This window comes from Nothobranchius furzeri, chromosome 12, assembly GCF_043380555.1.
Source record: "Nothobranchius furzeri strain GRZ-AD chromosome 12, NfurGRZ-RIMD1, whole genome shotgun sequence".
Taxonomy (NCBI): domain Eukaryota; kingdom Metazoa; phylum Chordata; class Actinopteri; order Cyprinodontiformes; family Nothobranchiidae; genus Nothobranchius; species Nothobranchius furzeri.
The window spans coordinates 17145933-17168630 of NC_091752.1; the positions used below are offsets into that span (position 1 = coordinate 17145933).

At 41.6% G+C, this 22698-nt stretch overlaps 1 protein-coding gene across 19 annotated transcripts in view; it reads right to left on the minus strand.

Annotated features, from left to right (window-relative positions):
• The window catches only part of LOC107375745 (neurexin-1a), a 462507-nt gene that overhangs the window by 293339 nt on the left and 146470 nt on the right, over window positions 1–22698 (minus strand). For 14 of the 19 annotated variants that reach the window (XM_070542354.1, XM_070542364.1, XM_070542359.1 and 11 more), the window contains 3 exons: window positions 9875–10176; window positions 6866–6889; window positions 5589–5750 (listed from right to left, as the gene is read on the minus strand). In XM_070542354.1, coding sequence (XP_070398455.1) covers window positions 5589–5750; window positions 6866–6889; window positions 9875–10176 — 488 coding nt within the window. The remainder of the gene's footprint in view (window positions 1–5588; window positions 5751–6865; window positions 6890–9874; window positions 10177–22698) is intronic. The other 5 variants (XM_070542374.1, XM_070542368.1, XM_070542365.1 and 2 more) reach the window with 1 other exon arrangement.

Genomic DNA, 22698 nt, shown 5'->3' on the forward strand with positions numbered 1-22698 from the left:
GGGCTTCACCAGTTAGGTGACGCACCACCGTGGAAAAGCGGAGGTGGACGGGGAGCTCTATTGCCTCAAGAAGATACTGCATGTCACGAATCCAGTCTTCTACGAGCACCTTACTGTCAGCACTGCCGGTGAAGACTTGGACATTTTTCACTTGGTGAGTCTGTATAAAACCACCGTAGGCAGCTAGTGGGGAGTAAATGTTGGCTGCAGCCCCGCCAGGAGTACTTAATGAAGTATGTACCTGCTGGGGGGGTATGCCAGGGTGTCCACTAACTTGGGGGTCTGAAGCAGTGGGTGGTACGTGCATTGAGGCATGGGTGCCGGGGGGAGCTATAAAACCTCCCTGGGTCATGTTCACGATAGGGGGCATGACAGTGTCGGGGCTTACAGCAGGTGAGGGGAGGGGAGCTTGAGTGCCGTGTACAGCAGCTAGTGGCATATGGGGCACACAGGGGGTCCGCCCATGCTTTGAACTTTCAAGGTTCAGCTTGGCTGCAGAGGGATTGTTCATTAAGCCCAATGCCTGCAGCATTAGGGGGCTTGGCATGGTGGCTTGGGGGGCCGGTGTGGAATACAGATGGCTGGTGTATGCTTGGGAGCTGAATGGGACAGTCATCATTGGGTAGTTGGGATATGAGGCAACATGGGGAGCCGGTGTAGCAGTGGGACCATGGCCACTGTGCTGAGGGGAAAACGCAGGGGGCATGGTTATCTGTACATCTGGCTGCAACACTGGAGGGGCTGTAGTTATAGGGCTGTGGTTGGACTGGCTTGTCTGATTGGTTGGCACTGACCATGGGCGAATTTCAGATGGGTGTGGGGGCACCTGCATTTGGCCTCCATAGCCGGGCAGTGGTGGCGCACGAGCCGGAGCCACACCACTATCAGTCTGAGGTGAAAGCATGGGTGGTGGTGGGGTCTGTTGTGTGGTCGGCCCAGAGTCGGTGAGGTCCCTGATTGGGGCGTGGTGCTGTAACCGCTGGCCAGTGAAACTGGGGAACTGGGTGACCAGCTTCGACTTCACTGATGACTGTTGGTCCACTGTACTGGTGCTAGCTGTTGCCCCTTCGTTCAAAAAGTGAGGCTGATCCCTCTTTGGAGTGTCTGCATAGTCCCTCATCATTTTTACTGTCCTGTATCTCTAATTTAGCTGCACAGGAAATTAAATGTGGGTTACTTGTAATAGGCTTCACTGGGAACAAGTAAAATATATTTCTAGTAAAATAGAACACAACACAGATGTATGGCAACTATCATCTCATAACGCAAAAAAAAAAATAATAATAATTCACACAGAAAAACATCGTCAAACTCAGAGTGCAGTTAAACAACTATATTCAGCCCCGAGGTTGTAAATGACACAAATTAGCAGCAAGTGCTTAACCATATTCAATGATTGTCATTATAGACAGGGAACATCATTTAACATCCTTGCTTCAATTCAAGTCTCTGAGTTTTTTTTTCTATGACAGAAAACCCTCAAGTAAAACCGCCCCAAGATTTCACTTTCAAAGGAGGTGAAAGTCCCAGTAATACAGCTGCATAGGCAGTTATAACATAGTTCAGTACCCCATCAGGTGGCAACACCTCTTACTGTAGCGACGTAGCTGGGAGGGTGACGGCCTTGGGTTCTCTTCGGTCTCGAGGGGCCACAAATCCGGGTCACGGCACCAAAGATGTAACCCAACCCGTGCAGGGGCCTCCCTACACCCCGGACTCTGCGTTGTGTAATTTTGTGTTGGATGGGGGTGCACAATAGAGAGACCAGTCGGACACAGGCGTTCAATTTGTGGCTCGGACCGCGCCGTCTTTTTATTTATTTAGATGATGGGGCAAACACCACTCCGACTCTGCTGCTGGCCTTTACAAATCACAGTAAACACTGAACCCAAAATGGCGCCCGCGCGAACGATAAAACTGAACTACGGTGTCCTGCAGAGGACAAATGGTCAAAATTGCTAAAATCTACAATGTATATCCAGCTCAACAGCGACACCTTGTGACTTATTCCAGTCACTGCCTTACAGTACCGATCACTCATTACACTTATTATGATCATTCGCCTCCAGCATTAGAGGAAGTGTGGTTGATTGCTATCTTGCTGTTAGCTTGTTGTTGTAGTTCTGAACGATTCATTAGAGGAAGTAAAACACCACAATTGGTTCATTATTCACCTCACACATACATTTCACTTAATATTGAGTTATTAGTAATTGAAAAAGTAGCTTGAGACTATTTGTTCTAATTCACCGTTATCATTGTTCGCTCAGCATTAGCTCAACATTAGCCTCTAGCCTTCTTCACCTGATGTTAGGGACAAGAAATAACTTCTGGGTTGCTCCTGTTTACGGTCTTCGGTTCATGAAAAATCTCGAGATGTATGCCAGCCCGTGTTGAACTACAAATGTTGGTGCTGCTGTGTTAGCTCAACGCTAACTCGAGCTCACAGGTTGTAATTAGTAACTACTCCCCTCTCAGTCAGCTGAGAATACAATCTGTTACAATATAACCTTCCTTCCAACATGACTGAGACACTGTTAAGTGATTATTTCACTGTAAAATCCTTACATATTGCTCCTTTAAATATTAAACTCTGTGTCTTGTTTTAAAACTTTAAATTGTGACAATAGCAAGAAACTCAAATTAAACCTGAATGTAACTGTTCACTATAAAAATGAGTTTTCACTGTGCATGCATTTTTCATGGAGCCAAGCCAAAGGTTCCAGCTGTAAAACCAGGCTAGCCGTGCTTTTGTAGTTGCAGTCATGCTAAGCATTCACCTGAAATTAGGGACACTACCAGTGGGATTGCATTAGCATGGAGCATTATGTTTATCACTGAGTCAGATCTAGTGTGTTTAACAGTTTAGGTAGATGAAACGTGTTGTGTGCATCCAAATTTTCCACGCCCAGGCTTAGCTGTTCATGAAAGCTGCATGAAGTTCAGAAATCATCTCCATCTTCATTCAAATAAAAGAAATAAACTGAGTGGCTCAATCTGTTTTCTATTATGTTTAAATGCAAATGACATAATTCAATTAAATACGCAGAATATAAAATAAAATGACGATTTCTCACCAAACGCTGATCTAAAAGAAAGATTATCAATTGAAATAATGGAGAAAATGATTTTCCATCTGCCAGCTGGCGTAAATCACACAGACAAAAGGTGGAAAAGATACAGTCAATAAACCTAAACCAATTTTTATAGTCAAGACAAAAGGCACCTCTCAGAGTTAAAGAAGCTTTGGTCTCAGCTATGCTTCACTGCACTAGTAGTGCTGCACTAATTTGTCATCAAACCAGGGTTGTGACAACTGAGCAATTACTGCACCACGTTTTGTTTTGCCATCAGAACCAACAGGCAGGTGTGGCAGCTCAGACAGGAATTTGCACGCAAACACTGCAACAAAGCCACTTGGGGACATGCCATCAATCAGGGCCCACTGCACATGCTGATAAAACTACGGCTCACACACCATCATGACATCGTCAGGAGCTGACCTGCAGTGGGCCACAGCCTCGGCTGGGATGGTGCACACAGCTTGCAAGTTGCTCTTTCACAATAAATATGCACGCTATTTGTGTAAATGTATATGTGATGTAGTTATTAAAACATTATTTCTTTGAAAATTTCAATTAAATTTTAAGGTTTTACATGGACACAATAATATCAATCCAGTAGAAAGCACTAAGTATTTGTCTTTGTCATGTTAAGTTTATCTGCAAATGTTTTGTACAGGCTGATTGGTTCTTCTGACTGAGCTAAAAACCTTTGGTGCTCAGGTGTGTTTTATTGCAGGTTAAGTCATGACTGGTAAACTTTGCCTATTTATTTGACATTATGAGCTCAACAGTGTGCAACAGTCATAAAAAAGTTGGACATACCCAAAGCGCTGCACGTCTATGCACCACTGGGACATTATGGGATACTAACAAATGCAGCTCACTGGAAAAATAACCTCTGCCCTGTGAGGTTTCTGTGATTTAGCTTTTTATCTCCACTTTCTTGATGCTATGCACTATTGTAATGTTCTTATGTTGGTGTTCATGTGCAGTGTTTTTTTTAATACTCCTTCCGTCATCTGTCGCTTTAACATTGTGGATATCCTGTGAACATTTTAGCAATGTCGTATCTAAGAAACTTTACTTGGTCACTGTGGCAAAAAGGAGCATAAGATGTTACATTTGGCCACCTAACAGTAAAGAGTTCAGTGGGGGTGGGGGTGGGGGGGGGGGGGGGTCGAGCATCATACACTCAAATCTGCAGAATCCTGTTGTCATCACATCTGCAGCCATCCAGATTAAAAGTGGCAGACCTAGTAGCAGACTTCTAATAGGTTGCACGTGGCATGGGAATGTGTGATCCACACCCTTTTCTGCTCATTAAGCAAAACCGCCTCAGACCTTTACGAGATGTAATTAAGGATGACAGCCTGGGGTTGAGGTAAGATACAATAAGTTGGTCACCAAAGGAATGAGTGAAGAGAAATGCCGGAAATGAAAGGGAAGCTGCTCTAAAGTCTGGATGTTCAGAGGCAGAGAGCACCACGGGGGACGTGGCTAGCCAGCTCAGAAAAAACCAATCAGAAAAAGGTGGAAATGATGACAGTATCGCACAACTCTAGTTTTTTTTAGCTGTAGTCAAAGATGGCATCTGGTGACATCTTTCGTTCGAAGAAAGGCTCTTAGCGCTCCTTCTTGTGGTTTTAAAGATGTATCCAAATCATTCAGAACAGAGGAAAGAGCTGCAGCAAACTCCTCTTCAGACGCCATCTTTGTTGTTTATGAGCAACTGAGCGTTGCGATGTGTGACGTACAGTGCTCAGCGCTGATTGGCTCAGTTAGAATTCTCAGGGGGTGGGGTTAATTGAATGGGAGCGTTGCCAGGCCCTTTACTTCCCATAAGTAAGGATTGACATGGCTGGCCAGGCTAAATGAATGTAACGCTTTGGAATAAATAAGATTTTTTTATTTATATAAAACCAAAATCGCAACAAGAGTTGTCTCAGTGCACTTAAGAAAGTAAACATTCCAACTGAACCTACTAATCAGTGCAGTGGGATGAGTTCATTAAGCCAATTAGATAAACGTTTCCCAACAAAGAAAACTCAGCAGATTGCATCGACTAGACTTGTAATAAGGATTCTGTTCTTCAACAGTGGTGTGAACTTATGTCAGGTGCCTGTGCGCCAAGGAACATTCAGCTCCCTGATCTTTGAATCTCTGCTTTTCTTTGGTGTGCACCTGACAGAGCTTTAGAAAGAATAATCGTAAATTCCACTTCAACACCGAGCTCCCTGTGTGTGTGTGTGTGTGTGTGTGTGTGTGTGTGTGTGTGTGTGTGTGTGTGTGTGTTTGTGTTTTAAACATTGTATGAGCAAAGTAAAAGCAGAAGAGGTAGATTTTGAATAAAAACAAAAGTTTGCATAAGCACTCAAGAGCAGGAGAGAAAAAAAACAAACTAAAGCTCAGGAAGTGACAGGGTCAGCATGTGGGTGGAGGAGTCTGTTTCTTGTGTCCTAAGGTGAGGCCAGCTCAATCCCACACACCCACCAGCCTAAGAGTTCACATAGAAGTGGTGTTTACCTCCTTGAGGCAACCCATGAAGTTGTTGCTAACTGGAGATCCGGGCAGGTCAGCTGTGCTAGGGCTCCCTCCAACATAGAAAAAGTCATCAGAGCCTAGCATGGTGTAGTCTTCTTGTGTATACCCTGTGGTGGTCAGAATCCCATCCACGGATATCGTTACCTGGGCAACAAAGCACATGGAAAGGACACGCTATACTGAGACAGCCTACTTACTTTGCTGCTACTCCCCTTCTCTGTCTTTTCGTCTATAACAGACTTTCCCCATACGTATATCTTCTCAAACCCATTTTCATGTCTGTTTTAGTGTCTTTTTTCTTGTTATTTTTGTTGATATTTTTATTTTGACCAGTTTGATTAGTTGGAAGACAGCAAGCCTTCCATAGAACACCATTCTGGTTAGAGAGTTAGTAAACTGCCCATACTACAGTGTTAGTATTGCCTCCACTGCAACTCAAACGTTATTTAGCAGACACAAAAATGGTGTTAGTAAAGTGTTATCTAGGTTAGTTTAACTACCATTTCATATTAGCACATGTAGTCGTTCTACAAATGAAATCACATCGTGCCACTAGGTTAGAGAGGGAGCGCATGCTATAAGAAGCACAATCACCGCTTCAAAGACAATGATTTGGGATCTTTTTTTAAGAAAGCATGCATGTATTTGTCTTTTCTTTTTGTTTACATGTAATCAAAAAGAATATTCTTGATTTGGATACAGAATCCACATTGTAATGCAAGCCAGATACATGCAAAGGCTCTTGGAGGAGTTCATGGATGCCAAAGAAAAGCACAGACGGAATTTCAAATAAACAGAAAACAATCACAAACACAGCTCAACTGCCGCATTCATGTTGGCAAATGGGAAGGTCAACATTTGCAGCATGTAGGGCAAAGAGCACGCCATGCAACGTGGATGGGGAAACAGCTGGCTGAGCTACAGAGCACAAGACCAGCCAGAAAAGAGAACGTCCTCATTATTAACCACAGCCTGATGCAAATGGCTCGAAATGATGCTCCTAAAAAAGTGGATCAAACAGAATTGGACAGAAAACAGATGAAGTAAGAGGGAAGTGAAACCAACGAATGAACCAAGAAGTTTAAAGAAAAAAAGATTTGAAAGGTAAGCAGAAGAGTACCAACCGCAGTCTCCCTTAATTTGTTCATGACGTCTACGATAAAAATAAAAATAATAAAAAAGGAAAGAAAAGAACACACGGCAAACCCAAACTAAGAAACAATTAGAATGATATCTACCGAACAATGTAGTTTGTTTACCATAGCGTGTCCAATGCCTGAGTGCTTTGTGGAAAAGGGGGGAGAAAGGAAATTAAAAACTGTGAACAGAATAACGATTGTTACTCAAATAATATGATGGTCAATACTGTTAGTACACTGTTAAACGACAAAAACCATACTGGTTAGTAGAATGACACATTCCATGGATGATGTTAGTTTGTTTCCAAAGCATGTTAGTAACATAGAGAATAAAAGGGCAAAATAAGTTCAACAAGAAAAAAGCAGACCAAGGAAAGTAGCAAGAACGCTCCACTGGGGGAGCTACAGCTCAACCAGTGACTCCCTGAGTTTCTCGTGGTAATTTTGCACCATTTTCTGTGTGTGCCAAGACAGGTAAGTAGCAGAAAGAAACGGTTTACCAAAGACCTGCAAAACCATTATGATTGACAGACACCAAATGGCTTGTAAGGAGAAAAAAATGCCTAAAGCGCATCACTTGACCCTCCATAAAACATCCTAATATCAACAATGTTGTAGTTTCTTTTAATGTCTTTCTACAGGTATTTGTGTTGTTTGTTGAGGTTTTTAGTCTTCAGCACTCAGCCAATCCACTGGATCAGACTTCTTGCACTCGTACAATACATTACCTCTTATTTGGTCTTATTGATGAACTTTAGGATCACTTTACTGCAATGAGACAAAGCAAAGAGCACCTGACAAGAAATGAGGAGGATGGTCATTCTGATCCCTCCGGGAGAGCATGCACTCAGTATGCTTGGCTTTTTCTCTGAATCTGAATGCGGAGAATGTTCAAGCTGGACAAATTTATTTGGTATGCCAATAATCGATTCACTGAATATGCAGAAGGAGCAGCTTTGGTGCGGGGGTGAAGATCAACATTTCTCAGCAAAAGAGCAGGGACACACCTGAAGATGTTTTACTCTCCTGGAGGCTTAAACTACTCAGCTTTATATCATCGGAAATGAAACACGTGACAACACAGGCTTAAGTGGTATTTCAGTTTGTACATTATGATGACTGGTTTATTTAAATGTAATGTCGTGATTTGCACCAATTTCTTTAATTGTGTTGCCTTTATGTGTCCAAAAACCATCAATTTCTGCATCTTTGATGAGGACAGAATTCATCCCAAGCTTGATGATGCTTAATTTTTTTTACTAGTTGACTCAGAATCAAATTTGATGGAAATCCTGCAATTGCTCTTTTCCAGCAGAATTAAATTCCCAATTGAAATGGTAGAAAATCCAGCTACAGAGTCATTGAAGCCAGGTCAAAACCAATTCTGACATGTCAGTGCACTGATAGTCGCAGCCATCTTGTGACTCAAAGCATTTGATGACTGTTGTAGTCGATTGCTGGTATGTTTTGGTTTACCTCACGGGACCCATGCAGCCCTGATTTGTGCCCCTGAGGTCATACTCTCGATGCATAGCAAGAAGTCTAAATGGTCTTCCAGCCGAGGCTAATGAGGCCCCTAGATTATTGAAGGAAATCAGATGACCTGTTCAAATAACCTTATTGAAATTTAGGAACATTGGAAATGCGTGGGTTTTCTCCAAGCTCACAGATTTCCTCCCACATTTCAAAAATGGGCTCACTGCAACAGTGTGTGTGTGTGTGTGTGTGTGTGTGTGTGTATGTGTGTGTGTGTGTGTGTGGGTGGTTGTACATATCTATGTGTGGTCCCGTTTCTCAAAATGCATACTTGTCTGAACTTGTGTGTGCACATACTTGTGAACTGTCATCAATGTTGGCCCAAGTACTGTTCCAATCCTAAGTGTGTATGGTGGGAAGCACGCTCAAAGAGCTCGGACACATTATCAAGCAGCTATAGAAAATGAACAGATCAAAGGGTTTTAAGGTTTTGGCAACAATTTAGTCAACAGGAACTTGATATTTCATTGGTTAGTGATGGGACAAGCAAAGCCGTGAGGGGGTGGGGGCGACGTACCCCTCCGATGTTCGTGACAGTGCTCAGAGGAGGAGGGGGGCTGCTGGAGGACAAGATGAGCAGTTCGCTAAAGGGATTCGGCTCTCGTCGTTCACTTTGAAAACCTGCTCAAAAGACTTGACAGGTTTGTGAACGTCACATCACTAACTTGCATCGAGCAGAGCCTCATTTTATGAAAATGTGCTGCAAATGTTCATCTCAATAATATTTTCCTATCTTCAGTTTGGTCATGGGTGGGGCTGGGCAGGCTGGTGACTGATGGTTGCACACAGACCTAATTTAGCTCTGGTTTTTGATGCCTTAGGCAGATTCCTGTTTTAAGCCACCTGGGGAATTGTACACTCATGAGCAACGCTACCAGAGATTCTCAGTTTATTACCTTCCAGCACTTTATTGACTTCAGGTATGACTGAGTTCTGCTGACAAGCCTGTTCAGTTCACATATCTTACTGCCGAACTGTAACAGTTCTACCACCTAAAAGTGTGTGGTTTCCCACTTTCACTGCTGTGAAGGATTTATTAAACAGGATGTCAGTATTTAATATCATGAAATGTAGAGTCCTTAAATCCTGTTAGAAGAATCATTGGTGCTAAAAAAATCTGTTTGATTTCAATTTGAACTTTGTCTGAAAACATGTAACCTAGCTGATTTTTCAATGGTAATACTACGATATACTCTCTAAACACATCACTTAATCACATTTGTGTTAAAAACATCAAAATGTTTGTAATAGTAGAAAAATGAACCAGATTACTAGAGATATCTTTTTTCCCTTAAACCCTGACAAATGCTGCTTTCTAGGGTCTTTACATCAATAAAAGACTACAATGTATGTTTTTTTTAATTTAAAATCTTTAAATGTTTTCATTCTACCCTCGAAATCTAACCTAATTGATGTCCCAATGTCCCTGATCTTTTGTGGTGGTGTTTCAGTCTTCCCCCCAGAACCACGATGATTCAATTTAGCAATCCAATTACATCTTAGGAACAAATGTCATGATCATGATCATCATGATTTAAGAGCATCTCCTTGAATTAGTTTAGTGAGTCTCTTCATCACCATTTGTACTGTTACCTGACGTAGATTCCTTGTAACTTTGACATCGTGCCAATCATTGTCATTAAATTTCCCATTGACTGGCTCCACAAGAGCTTCAAAGGCGCCAGACCCCAAATTAATGACGAGTGAGACAGCCCCATTTTTCAGCGCCAGGTTGACGTAATCAGCTGATTTTCCCGTGTGCAGCATCAGTCCATTCCTCTGAAGAGTTTTGAAAGACAACGTGATTTCATCGCTGCTGCTTTGAATTGGGTTCAAGGACAAGTCGTAGCAGAAGAACTCAGATCCTTTGAAGGTTGCCACGTATTCTTCCTTTCCTGCAGACACAAGAGAAAGAGAAATGCGTTCCATTATTGTTGTGGCCTCTTGGGGGCATATCGGCAAGCTGTCTGGAAAAAAGGGAAAGAATGCCTTGAATTGTTGTACTAATAAACATACTGAAATTGGAGAGCTGGGGCCTGTAAACGAAGCAGGATTAGTGTCTTAGGGAGGTATCATCAGGTTCAACTCTGGGTTTTTGCTTAATCATGTCTTCGTAATAGGGCACATTGCTATGGAAGCTTAGTCTAATCAAATTCACCATACAACTAAAACACGATTTATTAATCATCTTATTATTCCGGTCACAAAAAAATTAATAAAGCTACAGTTGTAATTGTTTTTTTTTTTTCATTTCTTGTTTAGTGAGAAAAGAACAACTTTCACCAGAGTCAATTAAAAATATATAAATAAAAATAGCTTAATGATTTTACTCTTTTGTGGCATCGATAATAATAAAACTGTTTAATAACTATTTTGCACATTGAAAATAATTATGATGATGTTTGATTGATGACAAAAACACATATTAACTTGGAAGAACACATTTGTTACAGTTGGAAAACGGGGGGCTGATTTTCAAACCATTGTGTATCTTAAATCTGCTTTGTCATTCATTTTGAATTTAAAAAGAAAAGTGCACGTGTATTTCTAGACTGCATGCATTTTCAAAAAGTCCCTTTTCAAACCAAAACAGCACAGATATGTAGGTTAAAGCAGGACTGAAAAATTCAAAACAACAGTGTTAACAACAGAAAAAAGTGTACGATTTAAACATTTCTGTGGGGTGGGGGGTGGGGGGGGGGGATTCGAGCTAAAGCATGTGCTTCATCAAAGATGTGAAATAAGAGCTATTTTAACAATAACGGATCATGAACACAGATTCAGGTGTGATTTTTATTATAAACAAAAAAGGTGGGACAAGTTCAAATGTGACTGGACTGAAAGAAGAGATTTCTATGAGAACAATGATGCACAATCACAATAAAGGAGCAGGGGCAGCGTGCATCTACATGTCTTTTATTAGCTTAAACCAACTAAAGCATTGAAGCAACAAAAAAATAATAATAAAAAAAAAAGGATTCAAAACAAAACCAATAAAAATGAACCACTAACTCCAACTTCTTGTGTGTACTATTACTAAATAGTTTTAATTTTCTGTGAAACGTCATCTTTAAAATCATCGTGAGTTATCGGAGACACATTTTCCCATTATCCAGCAGACTGCATCGATTCACTGCCTTTACAGGAATCCCCATTTTCAGAAGTAATGCATTAAATAAGGGTAGGAGACTTTCATGTCCACCCTGCGTGTTAAACTCAGAGTGACTGATCATTTTAAAAAATAATAAGTAAAAAATGGTTTCACAGTGAACCTAGTCCCCCAGCAGAACGAGGGAGTCACCGGAAGAATTGCTCTCCAGCACCCCCTCCAAGAAATCCAACAAGAGTGGGTAGTCTGACCTCCAGTCTGGTGCATAAGCACAGACCACAGTCAGGACCCCCCCCCCCCCCCCCCCCACACACACACACACACACACACAGGTGGAGGGAGGCTACCCTCTTGCTCACCGAGGTAAGCCCCAATGCACAGGCACCAAAGATGAGGGACAACAAGTATGCCCCCCCCCCCCCCCCCCCCCTCTGCGCCTCTCAGTGGGGACATCTCTAAAGTGGTAGAGTGTCCAACCCCTCTCAAGGAAACTGGAAACCCGACGGAAGCCTCTCCACAGTGCAAGACACATTAAAGCCCATATGGAGTTTGCTAAAAGACACCTAAAGGACCCAGAGATGGTGAAAAATAAGATTCTCTGGTCTGATGAGACCATAAACTTTTTAGCCTTAATTCTAAAACCAGGCACTGCTCATCACTTGTTCAATACAGTCCCTACAGTAAAGCATGGCGGTGGCAACATCATGCTGTGGGGGGTTTAGCTGCAGGGACAGGACGACTGGTTGCAGTTGGCTAAGTACAAGGACATCCTGGACAAGAACCTTCTGCTCAGGACCTCAGACTGGGCCGAAGGTTTACCTTCCAACATGACAATGACCATAAGCACACAGCTAAAATAATGAAGGATTGGCTTCACAGCAATTCTGTGACTTTCTTGAATAGGCCAACCAGAGCCCTGACTTAAACCCAATTGAAAATCACCGGAGAGACCTAAAAATGTCTGTCCACCAACGTTCACCATCCGACCTGGAAGAAATGGAGAGGATCTGCAAGGAGGAATGGTAGAGGATCTCAAATCCAGGTGTAAGAAACTTGTTGCATCTTTACCAAGAAGACTCATGGATGTATTAGCTCAAAAGGGTGCTTCGACTAAATACTGAGTAAAGGGTCTAAATACTTAAAACCATGTGATATTTAAGTTTTTCTATTTTTAATTAATCTGCAGATTTCTAAGTCTGTCTGTCAACACGGGGTGCTGTGTGTGCAATAATGAGGGAAAAAATTAATTACACTGATTTTAGCAAATGTCTGGGTGAAAAACTGACGGGGGGTCCAACAGCTTTCTGTACTCACTGTATTTTGTATTGATGCTTTTTAAATTAGATATGTCAATTCAAACATTTAAAGAGCAATTCACCCCCATATTTACTTTTTTCTGACGTCGTAAGCCTGTGCGTGTGTGTATTTGTTAGTGGCTCCGCCCTCTCGGTCTGCTAGGCAACAGCATTTGTTGCATTTTTCAAACAGGATGTGGGAGTGGAGTAAGAATCTGGTAGGGGGTGACTTGCAAAAATGCACAACTGAAATAAATTATTTTCATCAAAATTTACTGCTATATATGTTTTTTCAGCCACTTCAAGTTTCCGCCCTCCTGGCAATAAAAAACACTTTACCATTCATTCAATTTTATTATAATAAATATGAGCAAGTTGGTGCTTTTCAGATATCAGCCATTCAAAACTATGACAAGAACTTGACAAAAATTGCCTTTAAAAAATGTCACCTACACTGTGACATGTAAACAATACCAAATGGCTTTAGGCATCAGTGGGCGATGCATGTGAGCAACCATTACAGGGCATTTAAAAACACGTTTATACAAATCACAAGCCATTAAAGTCACAAGCAGAAAATAAACTACCGAAACACAAATGGACCAAAGCATTCAATTATCATAGATGAGGCTGTTCTTTTAAGTATCCATGCCAAACAAACGCACACAAACATGCTCAGAGGAGCATCCAGGCACGGATGCTACAATGTAAGAAATAAAAGGGGTTGCTGTCCACAACAATTTGTCACCTCATTGATTTTCCCTTAAAGGAGCTATAGTGCACCTCTGGGAAAACTACAAGGGGCCCGTAATTGAAGCTGACTGGATCTGACCACTCTTTGGTCATTCCCTCTGTGTCTGAGCCCCCTATAAGTGAAAATGAGAGAACTCTACCCTCTACACAAAACCCACACATCACAGTGACCACAAAACAAATAGAGCCAATAGTTTAGGGTCATTCCCATCTCTCCCCACACAACCCCATGCCTGCAAATCACTGTTAATTCCCCTAACCAAAGGAGAATAAATTGTGAGAATATGGCTAAGGAAATGTTGGGTATTTACAACATTTGGGGCTGAGCCAAGAGGAAGGCTCATGTTTTTAAAGATGCTCGCATCTTCCACTAAATACATTGTAGAACTTTGAAATGTTGATTGCTCTGAAGATCTCTGATAACGATTTTATGTAAAAATGAGGAATCACCATGTGCTCAAACTTATTGGTACAATTTCTGTCAAATCAAATTCTCATAAAGTGGGCATACACTGATTTTTTTACATTTGCTGTGGTCTCTAGTATATAAATGATTTTTGTGGGTCGTTTTCTGTGAGAAAAAATTTGAGCTCTTCTTTCAGGAAGTAGAAGTTAGCCAGAGGAGTTGAGGCAGAAAGCGGTGGGGTTTGGAGACTAAGGCCCAGTACCAATACTCGCACTTCAATTGCACGATCCCAACCAGGGGTGTGAGTGTGTAGGGAGTCCCGATTCTCAAGTGCGGAATTTGATCACACCCCTTTTGCACCCTTGATCCGCACTTCACCCAATTCTGCATCAATGCAGACTTGGGTGAAGTGTTTTACCCACAATCCATTGCTGTGGGAGAAAAGATTCAAGTTCTTTTTTTGAAAATATGTATTTCTAATTAAATTTGGTAGTTTTAGGACAATTAGTTGATAATCTGAATGTTTTAGACAAAGCAGCAATGAATTTAAATTTAATTCAAATAACTGGTTGTTTGTTTGAAAGCTGCACTTACCTTAAGACCGCAGGGCGAGTATTGGTATTGGGCCTTACTCATTAATGATATTCAAACACCTCACCTCTGACTGGCTAACAGCAATGCAACTCTTTCACTGCTTCCATTCTCTTCACAACTCTGGTGTTTTATCACCACAAATGACACATGCCTGAAAGAGTTCTGTCATGTCATGGAGTTGCTAATGCAAACAGTTAGCTTCTACTAGCCAAGCTACACTCTGCTCGCTTGGCTGCAAACATCAGCATAGCCTTCAGCGGTCGAGAGCCAAGATGAGTGAAAGCATGAATATTAAATTACAGCATGACATAGAGCAGTGGTTTCTTCTGACGAGGGTTTCCTCTTCTATTTTCATTCAGCGGCTAATGCCAGAAAAAAGGAAACAGACTCTTTTCACATTCTGCATGTATGTAAAACTCAGAGTGGCATATCGTGTTTCAATAAGAACAAGTGTTTCTCAAGTAACCTCACCTTCAATACAATATCAGCAACTATCTTTCATAAATTCCCATGAGGCTTACAGTTTTGGACTTGGTGGTTCTCTTACCTGATAGTGTCCATCTTTAATAGTTTTATGTAATGATAATTGTATAAACTTTTCATTGATGTCAGTTTCATATTGCATGCTATTCGGTCAAAAATATTATATTTCTGCCTCATGTTGCATTTGAAGTACAGCCAACTGCTGCTGATCTCATGTCATGAAACAAATAACCACTTAATACAAAGTTGACAACCATGTAAAGGTCTAGAAAACAGGAAATAAAATTTTTTATATAAAATTTCACAGAAATTGTGTGACTGCAGCAGTCCACCGCGCGGTTTCTCGCTGTCGGACGAGCCGTTAGCTCATCTATCCAGTTCCACACTCAAAGTAATTCAAAGAGCTGCCTACAATAGGTAAGATATGAATTGCTTATAAACTTTCCACAATCCCTACTTCAAAGGATTCAGACTATTGCTTTGGGCTTCTTTAGGACTCCGAGTGTAAACGGCTCTCAAGCTGACAGATTGGCCCTGATAATAGTTTCTCCAGTTCAACACAGCAGTTTACTAGTACAGTACATATATATCATTTAGTGTGCACTCATTTTTATGTCTCCCAGATGTTTTGTTTCAGCAGCTGGTTAATTAAGGTGCTTTGATACCAGAAATAATGACTGATCTCTAAAAACACATTTATAAAAGAAAGGAACCAAAAATGCCTGTTTACTTCAAGCAACATTTGTACTTTTTATTTATATTTAACTTTGTGTTAAAGTTGCAAAAAGGACAACAACAAATTTAAAAGGAACATAAAATATACTGACGATAACACATCTTAGGATTTTTTTTTTATATTGTGAAACATGTCATTTGTGGACCTAAAGTTACACAAGACATTGAGTGGCTGCACCCTAAACCACATAAGACAGACATGGCAGAACATAAAGCTGCAGACAGCCTAGTCTGCGGTTGTGAAATAATAATAAAAATACTCCACTCCTGAGAGGATTTTGTGTTTTAACAGTAAAATCTGGGAAAGTCTGACAAATAATCTTAACCCAAGAGGAATTCATCAGCTTTACTCACCCAGTAGACGACTGTAAGCAAGCAGTTTGTGAACAATTTGTCAAATTAGTGGTTCATTTTATGAGCCTTGAACAGAAGATTACAGGATTGCAAATAGAAACAACTACATCTGTGGTTGCATCTTTTTGAGAAGCAAGATCACAGTAGACATCACACTCTGCAGTGTTGATTTCAAGCCGTCACTCTTGTCTCTTTTCTCTGCAGAAATCTAAAGCTACTTCATGAAGGAAGTGTGATTTTTGTCACCCTGTTCCCCTGGATGTTTTTGGCGTGACCAAATTATCTCTCCAGACTGTCCTACAGTTTAAAGTCAATCAAAAAATAGTAAGTTATTGGCACGTTAATGCCCTTGAGTCATGGCACTGAAAGAAAACAAGAATGAAAGCTAGCTCCTTCAGTTTTTTTTAGCAAACAAAACATTAAAAAGTCACGAAAAGAGTGAAAGGGTGGCTTTTAGGGACAAGCCATGAATAGACGAGCAAGTAAAAACTTATCAAAGTCTGATGCTTCGAGTCTTTCAACGGTACTATGTAAAGGAATATTTATGACCTGAAAAACTTATTATATATATATATATATATATATATATATATATATATATATATATATAGGTCTGTCCCTCATGAGAAGACATTAAAACAAGCACCGTTTGTGAGAAGTGCAAGAAGTGCATTTGCAGAAAGCACACAGTTACACTCTGTCCATCATGTGGACAACACTGAAAATCTGAAAATGTTGAACATATATATATATATATATATATATATATATATGTGTGTGTGTGTGTGTGTGTGTGTGTGTGTGTGTGTGTGTGTGTGTGTGTGTGTGTGTGTATAAGAAGGTACTGTTGCCTCTTTTTGTGTTGATTGAAACTGATCATCTTTTAAGCGCTATCCCCAGTCAGAAACCCCACTCTCTATAGTCACATTACATCTGTGGTTGTGGAGAACCAACCACCCATATTGATTGAAGTAATACAATTATTCACCACTCAAATCAAATTAGTGTCACAAAGAGTCAAAGAGCTACCACAGAGTCCCAGGTATAAAGCACTCTACCAGCAAAAAGAACAGCAAAACCATTTTCATGCTTTTTGAGCATATCTGTGTTTTTAACCCTCAATTAATTGAAGCTCTGGCTGGAGAAATTAACCATTTATTTATCTTATTAATCATCTGCTACTCAAACAGTTGCTTTTTTCCTTGTTTTGTTAATTAGCGTGCTGCCAGTTGGCAAAATAAGGAAGGTTGCATGCTGACACATCAAATGTGTGTGAAACACCACAAGAGGGTTCTAGTCTAGGTACCGTTATTCAAATTTGTGACATCTGGGACCCGATTTCGTATAAATTTGTAAAAAGTCAAAAGAGGTTAAATCTAGAACAGAAGTAGAGCACAGAGTAATTGATTTGACTTGTCAGAACAAGTTTGCACAGGACACATTAGTGGATTACAATGGATACGGAGGGTTTTGGTGTCAAAGGAGACAGAGGTGTATATTGAGAACAGCCTACGGCAGGTGTGTGAGACACATTCCTTGCACAAGCACTAATATGGTGCCCTTCTCCAATTGTGTCATCTTCTTTAAGCTAGTCGGTAATAGTTTCTGATTACTTTTTTTTTTTTACCACAGACAGACACTAAAATAATGGAAACGTATTCATCTTAAAGTGCCACATTCTTTGAGAACTACTTTTATCGCAACATTAAAAAAAGCTCATTTCTAAAACGTTTCAAATTGTCAAAATGCCGAAGTTATGGATGGCCCTTCTTGACAGGACTTTTCTGTCAGCTTTTTTGTGTTACGTGAGCCATGAAAATTAATTTGCTCTGTCGCTGATTGTTTTCTTAGCAATCGTGTTGACAGAGCAGCAGTAACAGGAGGGGAAAAAGTCCCAATTAGCTCAGTGAGAGGTATCCAGGCATTTAACAGACAGAGTCTTGAGTTTACACATACTCAGAACTGGCAGACACCTTACTGTGCCGGTTTAACAAATTGTGTCATTTAGATTTACAGTATGAAGGATGCCTTGCTGTGCTGAGAGTTTGTTTACTGTTAGCTCACTGTTCATTTTAAATATCCTCCTTTAAAATTGTCATTTAGGTTCAAATAAGAACGTCTGAGCTTCAACTTATGTGTCAGTCTAGGTGTTGATTGAGCGAAGAGAGACTGGAATTTCTTGTTTCAATCTTAAAGGTGCGATTTGTAAGAATGACATCCTGTGGTCAAATTATGTAACTGCAGTCCGTTTTCCCAAGCTATAAAATCAGTTGCATGGCTGCTGACAGTTACGGATCAGCTCCAGATGATTCTAGTTGACAAACCAAGGCAAGAATGATGTTGGCACTCTTGTGTGTTCTACGATAGGGAGCATTTATTACACTTATTACGGCAGTTTTTCTCCAGCAACACAGAAAGTGTGGTTGTTTGCTGTCTTGCTCTTGGCTTGCTGTTATAGTTCTGACTCATTGAAGGAAGTTAAATGCCTTGATTGACTAAGTATTCATGTCACACATACAATTAACTGTAATATCAAGTCGTTGGTAATTGAAAAAGTAGCTGGAGATATTTTTAGAGCCAATAAGCCTCAAATTCACTGCTCAATGTTAGCCTCTAGCCTGTTTCACTGGATATTAGAGTAAAACAAAAAGGATGCCGAAGCTTTTTAGGGGTACAAGGAATAACTTCTGGGTTGCTCCTGTTTACTGGCTTTGGTTCTTTAAACAACTCTGGAGCTTTTTGCCTGCTGGCATCAAATCAAAAATGCCTGCTGGCATCAAATCAAAAATGCTAGCACGGATTTGTTAGCTCGCCAGAGACACGGCTACCTCACAAACTCACTGTCCCTCTTTGGATGAATAAAATGTGTTATAATACAACCTTACTTTAACATGATTGAGAAATTAAGACTTTTTTCTGAATATTTCAATGAAGAATTATTACATGTTGCTCCTTTACAATTGGTTGGTTATCTTGGGATCGCTGTTGCTGTCAGCTGAAATGCAACACAGAAACACTAAAATGTTGTCCGGGTGAAATATTTCAGACAGTCACAAGTGATGTCTAAAATTCATGGTTTTTTGAGGCGGTAGTGACAGCAACTTTTTTCAACACTACAAAATTTGATAAGACATCTGAAGTTCAAACACTTGGCTCAACACAATGGATTCTCTCAGCCAAGACTCAGTCAAAGCTCAAAACTGAATTTGGTTTCTGAGCCAGAGCAAAAAAGGGTTTTATTGCTTTCCCCGTATAAGCCACTAACCAGAGGCCAACTTTTAGGCATGACAAAAATGAGGGCGGGGGATTGAATTCATTGGTTTGGATAACCAGCTCAATCCTTTCATTTGAAAATATGGATTTTGTTCACCTTTGGAACCTGTTGGAGGAAAGATAAGCCCTTCCCTCTCAACCCTTGAGATCTGAAACTGTGCTGCAAAAGCTGTGTATAAAGTTTGCTGCAATCTATGAGGCATTTTATCTGAGGTTACAAGTCTTGGCTTTCCTAGCATTTGGAGTTCAGATGCTTGCTTATGCCTTTGCTTAGCTGCACTGCACACTGATCTTATTCACCATTCGAGGAAAAACCTCAAGCTTCTGTGAACTTCAAACAGCAGAGCAAGTAAAAGCAGACAAGGAGACGGTAAGCATAGGAGAGGTGGATGAGCGGCATTCCAAATGTTCAGCATAACACAAAAATTACACCAAAGAAAGAATAATGAGGGTGTGGCACATGCAAATGCTTCATAAAGGAGGTCTTGCTCAGCAACACAGAGCCAATAACCAAATGGAGCAATCCAATCATTTTCTGTCAACATCAAACAAATAGATTCATAGTTACATTCATATGTCTGATTTGGATGGAATTTTGGCCATTTTGAAGTTAAGATTGGTAAACCCATCTTATCCATCATATGTTGCTTTTAAAATGGCAAATGGCCTGCATTTGAAATAGGCCATTCTAGGGTCCTACAAACCCCTCAAGTCACTTTACAACACAGTCTCTCTCTCTCTCTCTCTCTCTCTCTCTCTCTCTCTCTCTCTCTCTCTCTCTCTCTCTCTCTCTCTCTCTCTCTCTCTCTCTCTCTCTCTCTCTCTCTCTCTCTCTCTCTCTCTCTCTCTCTCTCTCTCTCTCTCTCTCTCACTCACTCACTCACACACACTTAGGGTCCTACAACCCCCCAAGGTGCTTCACAACACAATCAGTCATTCACCCATTCAAACACACACCTTCACATGATGTTGGGGAGGAGTGACGATGTAGCAAAAGCTGCCCTGGAATGCACTGACAGAACACTGCTGAGCACTGGCTCCACCAGTCCCATCAACCACCACCAGCAGGCAAGGTGGGTTAAGTACTACATGAACTCTGCCCGAGTGGTTATTTTTTTCTTAGCCAGCCCCGGGGTTCTGGTCGTGGTGGAGGCCTAGCTGTTGTTTTCAGAGACCATCTTCCATGTAGCTTTACAACCGCTGGTCACTTTGCTTCCTTTGAACTGCAGCTGATTAAAGATGGGCATAAGGACCCGTTCTACTGTGCTGTGGTTTATCGTCCACCTGGTCCAAACAGTTCTTTCCTTCAGGAGTTTAGTAACTTTCTATCCTCCACTGTGAAGCTGTCCAGACTGGTGATTGTTGGTGACTTTAACATCCACATTGATGATCCCTCTGATCACTTTGCCATGAATTTCTCCAGCCTTATGGACTCCTTCAGCTTTACCCAGCATGTTTCTGGCCCCACACACACACCAGGGGGCACAGTCTAGACCTTGTTTTTACCCTGAGTCTAAATGCTGACAGTGTTTGTCCTGAGGATGTTTATATTTCAGATCACCATTGCATTTTCTTTAACTTGTCAGTTTCTGCATCCCCACTTCGTGCTCGCCGTCTGGTTAGTTCTCGTTTTCTTAATGAGAGCAGAGCTAGCAATTTTTCTGCTGCTTTTGATCCCCCCTGTTCTTCTGATAACGACCCAGATTCCTTAACTTCTCAGTTTAACGAGCACTGCCTCTCCATTCTGGACAATATCTGTCCTGTCTGAACCAGATCAGTTCCTGCAGTGAACCCTACTCCCTGGTTTACTGACAGCCTTCGCAGCCTGAAGCGCCAATGCAGAAAAATTGAGCGTTTAAGGAAGAAAACCCATCTCCACGTCCATCTGCTGCACCTAAAGGATCTTCTGACATCCTTTAACTCTGCAGTCAGAGACGTTAGGGTTTCCTATTTCTCCAACCTGGTGTCCCAGAGCAAAGGGAACCCCAAGGTGCTGTTTAACACCATCAGCAGCATTGTCTCTCCTGCCTCTCCTACAGCCTCCATCCACTCTGTTAGACTGTGAGAACTTTCTGTCTTTCTTTGTGGACAAAGTCAATAAGGTTAGATCTAGCATCTCTCCTTCAGCCTTATCGCTGCCTCTCCCGACTCCAACCAGGCCCATCATCCTAGATAGCTTTGCTCCTGTTTCTTTGCCTGAGTTAACCAAACCAGTTAACTCTACGAAGACCTCTGCATGCCCCCTCGACATCTTACCCTCATCTTTGTTTAAAAGTGCTTTTCAGTCCATCGGTCCCAGCGTGCTCTCGATAATTAATGCTTCTCTGGTTTCTGGTCAGGTCCCTGCTTACTTTAAGAATGCTGTAATCCACCCGCTTCTTAAAAGACAGAGTCTCGACCCCTCTCTCCATAGCAGCTTCAGACCCATCTCTAAACTTCCGTTCATCTCCAAGATCTTGGAAAAGGTTGTGGCTAAACAACTCACAGCTGCTCTTGATGAACATAACATCTATGATAGTTTCCAGTCAGGTTTTCGTAGAGCTCATTCTACTGAGACAGCTCTTCTTAGGGTCTCTAATGACCTTCTGACTCACAGTGATGCAGGGGACTGTTCTGTTCTGGTCCTGCTGGACCTGACTACAGCCTTTGACACTGTTGACCATCACCTGCTACTGGAGAGGCTGAGAGACTGGGTAGGCCTATCAGGATCTGCTCTGGAATGGTTCTCCTCTTATCTTTCTGAGCGCTCCTTTTCTGTGGCCGTCTCCAAGTTTAGGTCCTCCACCACCTCTCTTACCTATGGTGTCCCACACGGTTCTGTGCTGGGGCCTCTATTCTTCCTCCTCTATCTGCTTCATCTTCAGCACATCCTGAGCTCCTTCAAAGGAATCTCCTACCATCTTTATGCAGATGACATCCAACTGTACATCTCCTTTAAGCCTCATGAGATGTCTAAGCTGCAGCTGTTACACACCTGCTTAGACTCTATTAAAACCTGGATGGCTGGGAGCTTTCTACAGCTGAATGAAGATAAGACTGAGATCCTCATCTGTGCCCCAGACAAGCTGGTTCCCAAAGTCAGAGTCTCTCTTGGTCAGCTTTCTTCTCATTCCAAACCTTCTGTCAGGAATCTTGGCGTGACCTTTGACCCAGCTCTCACCCTGGATTCTCATGTCAGTTCTCTTGTTCACTCTTCCTTCTTCCATCTCAGGAACATTGCTAAGCTGAGTCCCATTCTGTCCCGCTCTGAACTTGAGACTGTTCTCCACACTGTCATCTCCCCACGTTTAGACTACTGTAACTCTCTTTTCACGTGTCTGAGCAGAACCTCCCTGAACCGTCTACAGGTGGTTCAGAACACCTGTGCTCGGCTTCTGACCAAGTCCTCCAAACACACCCACATCACCGCGCTTCT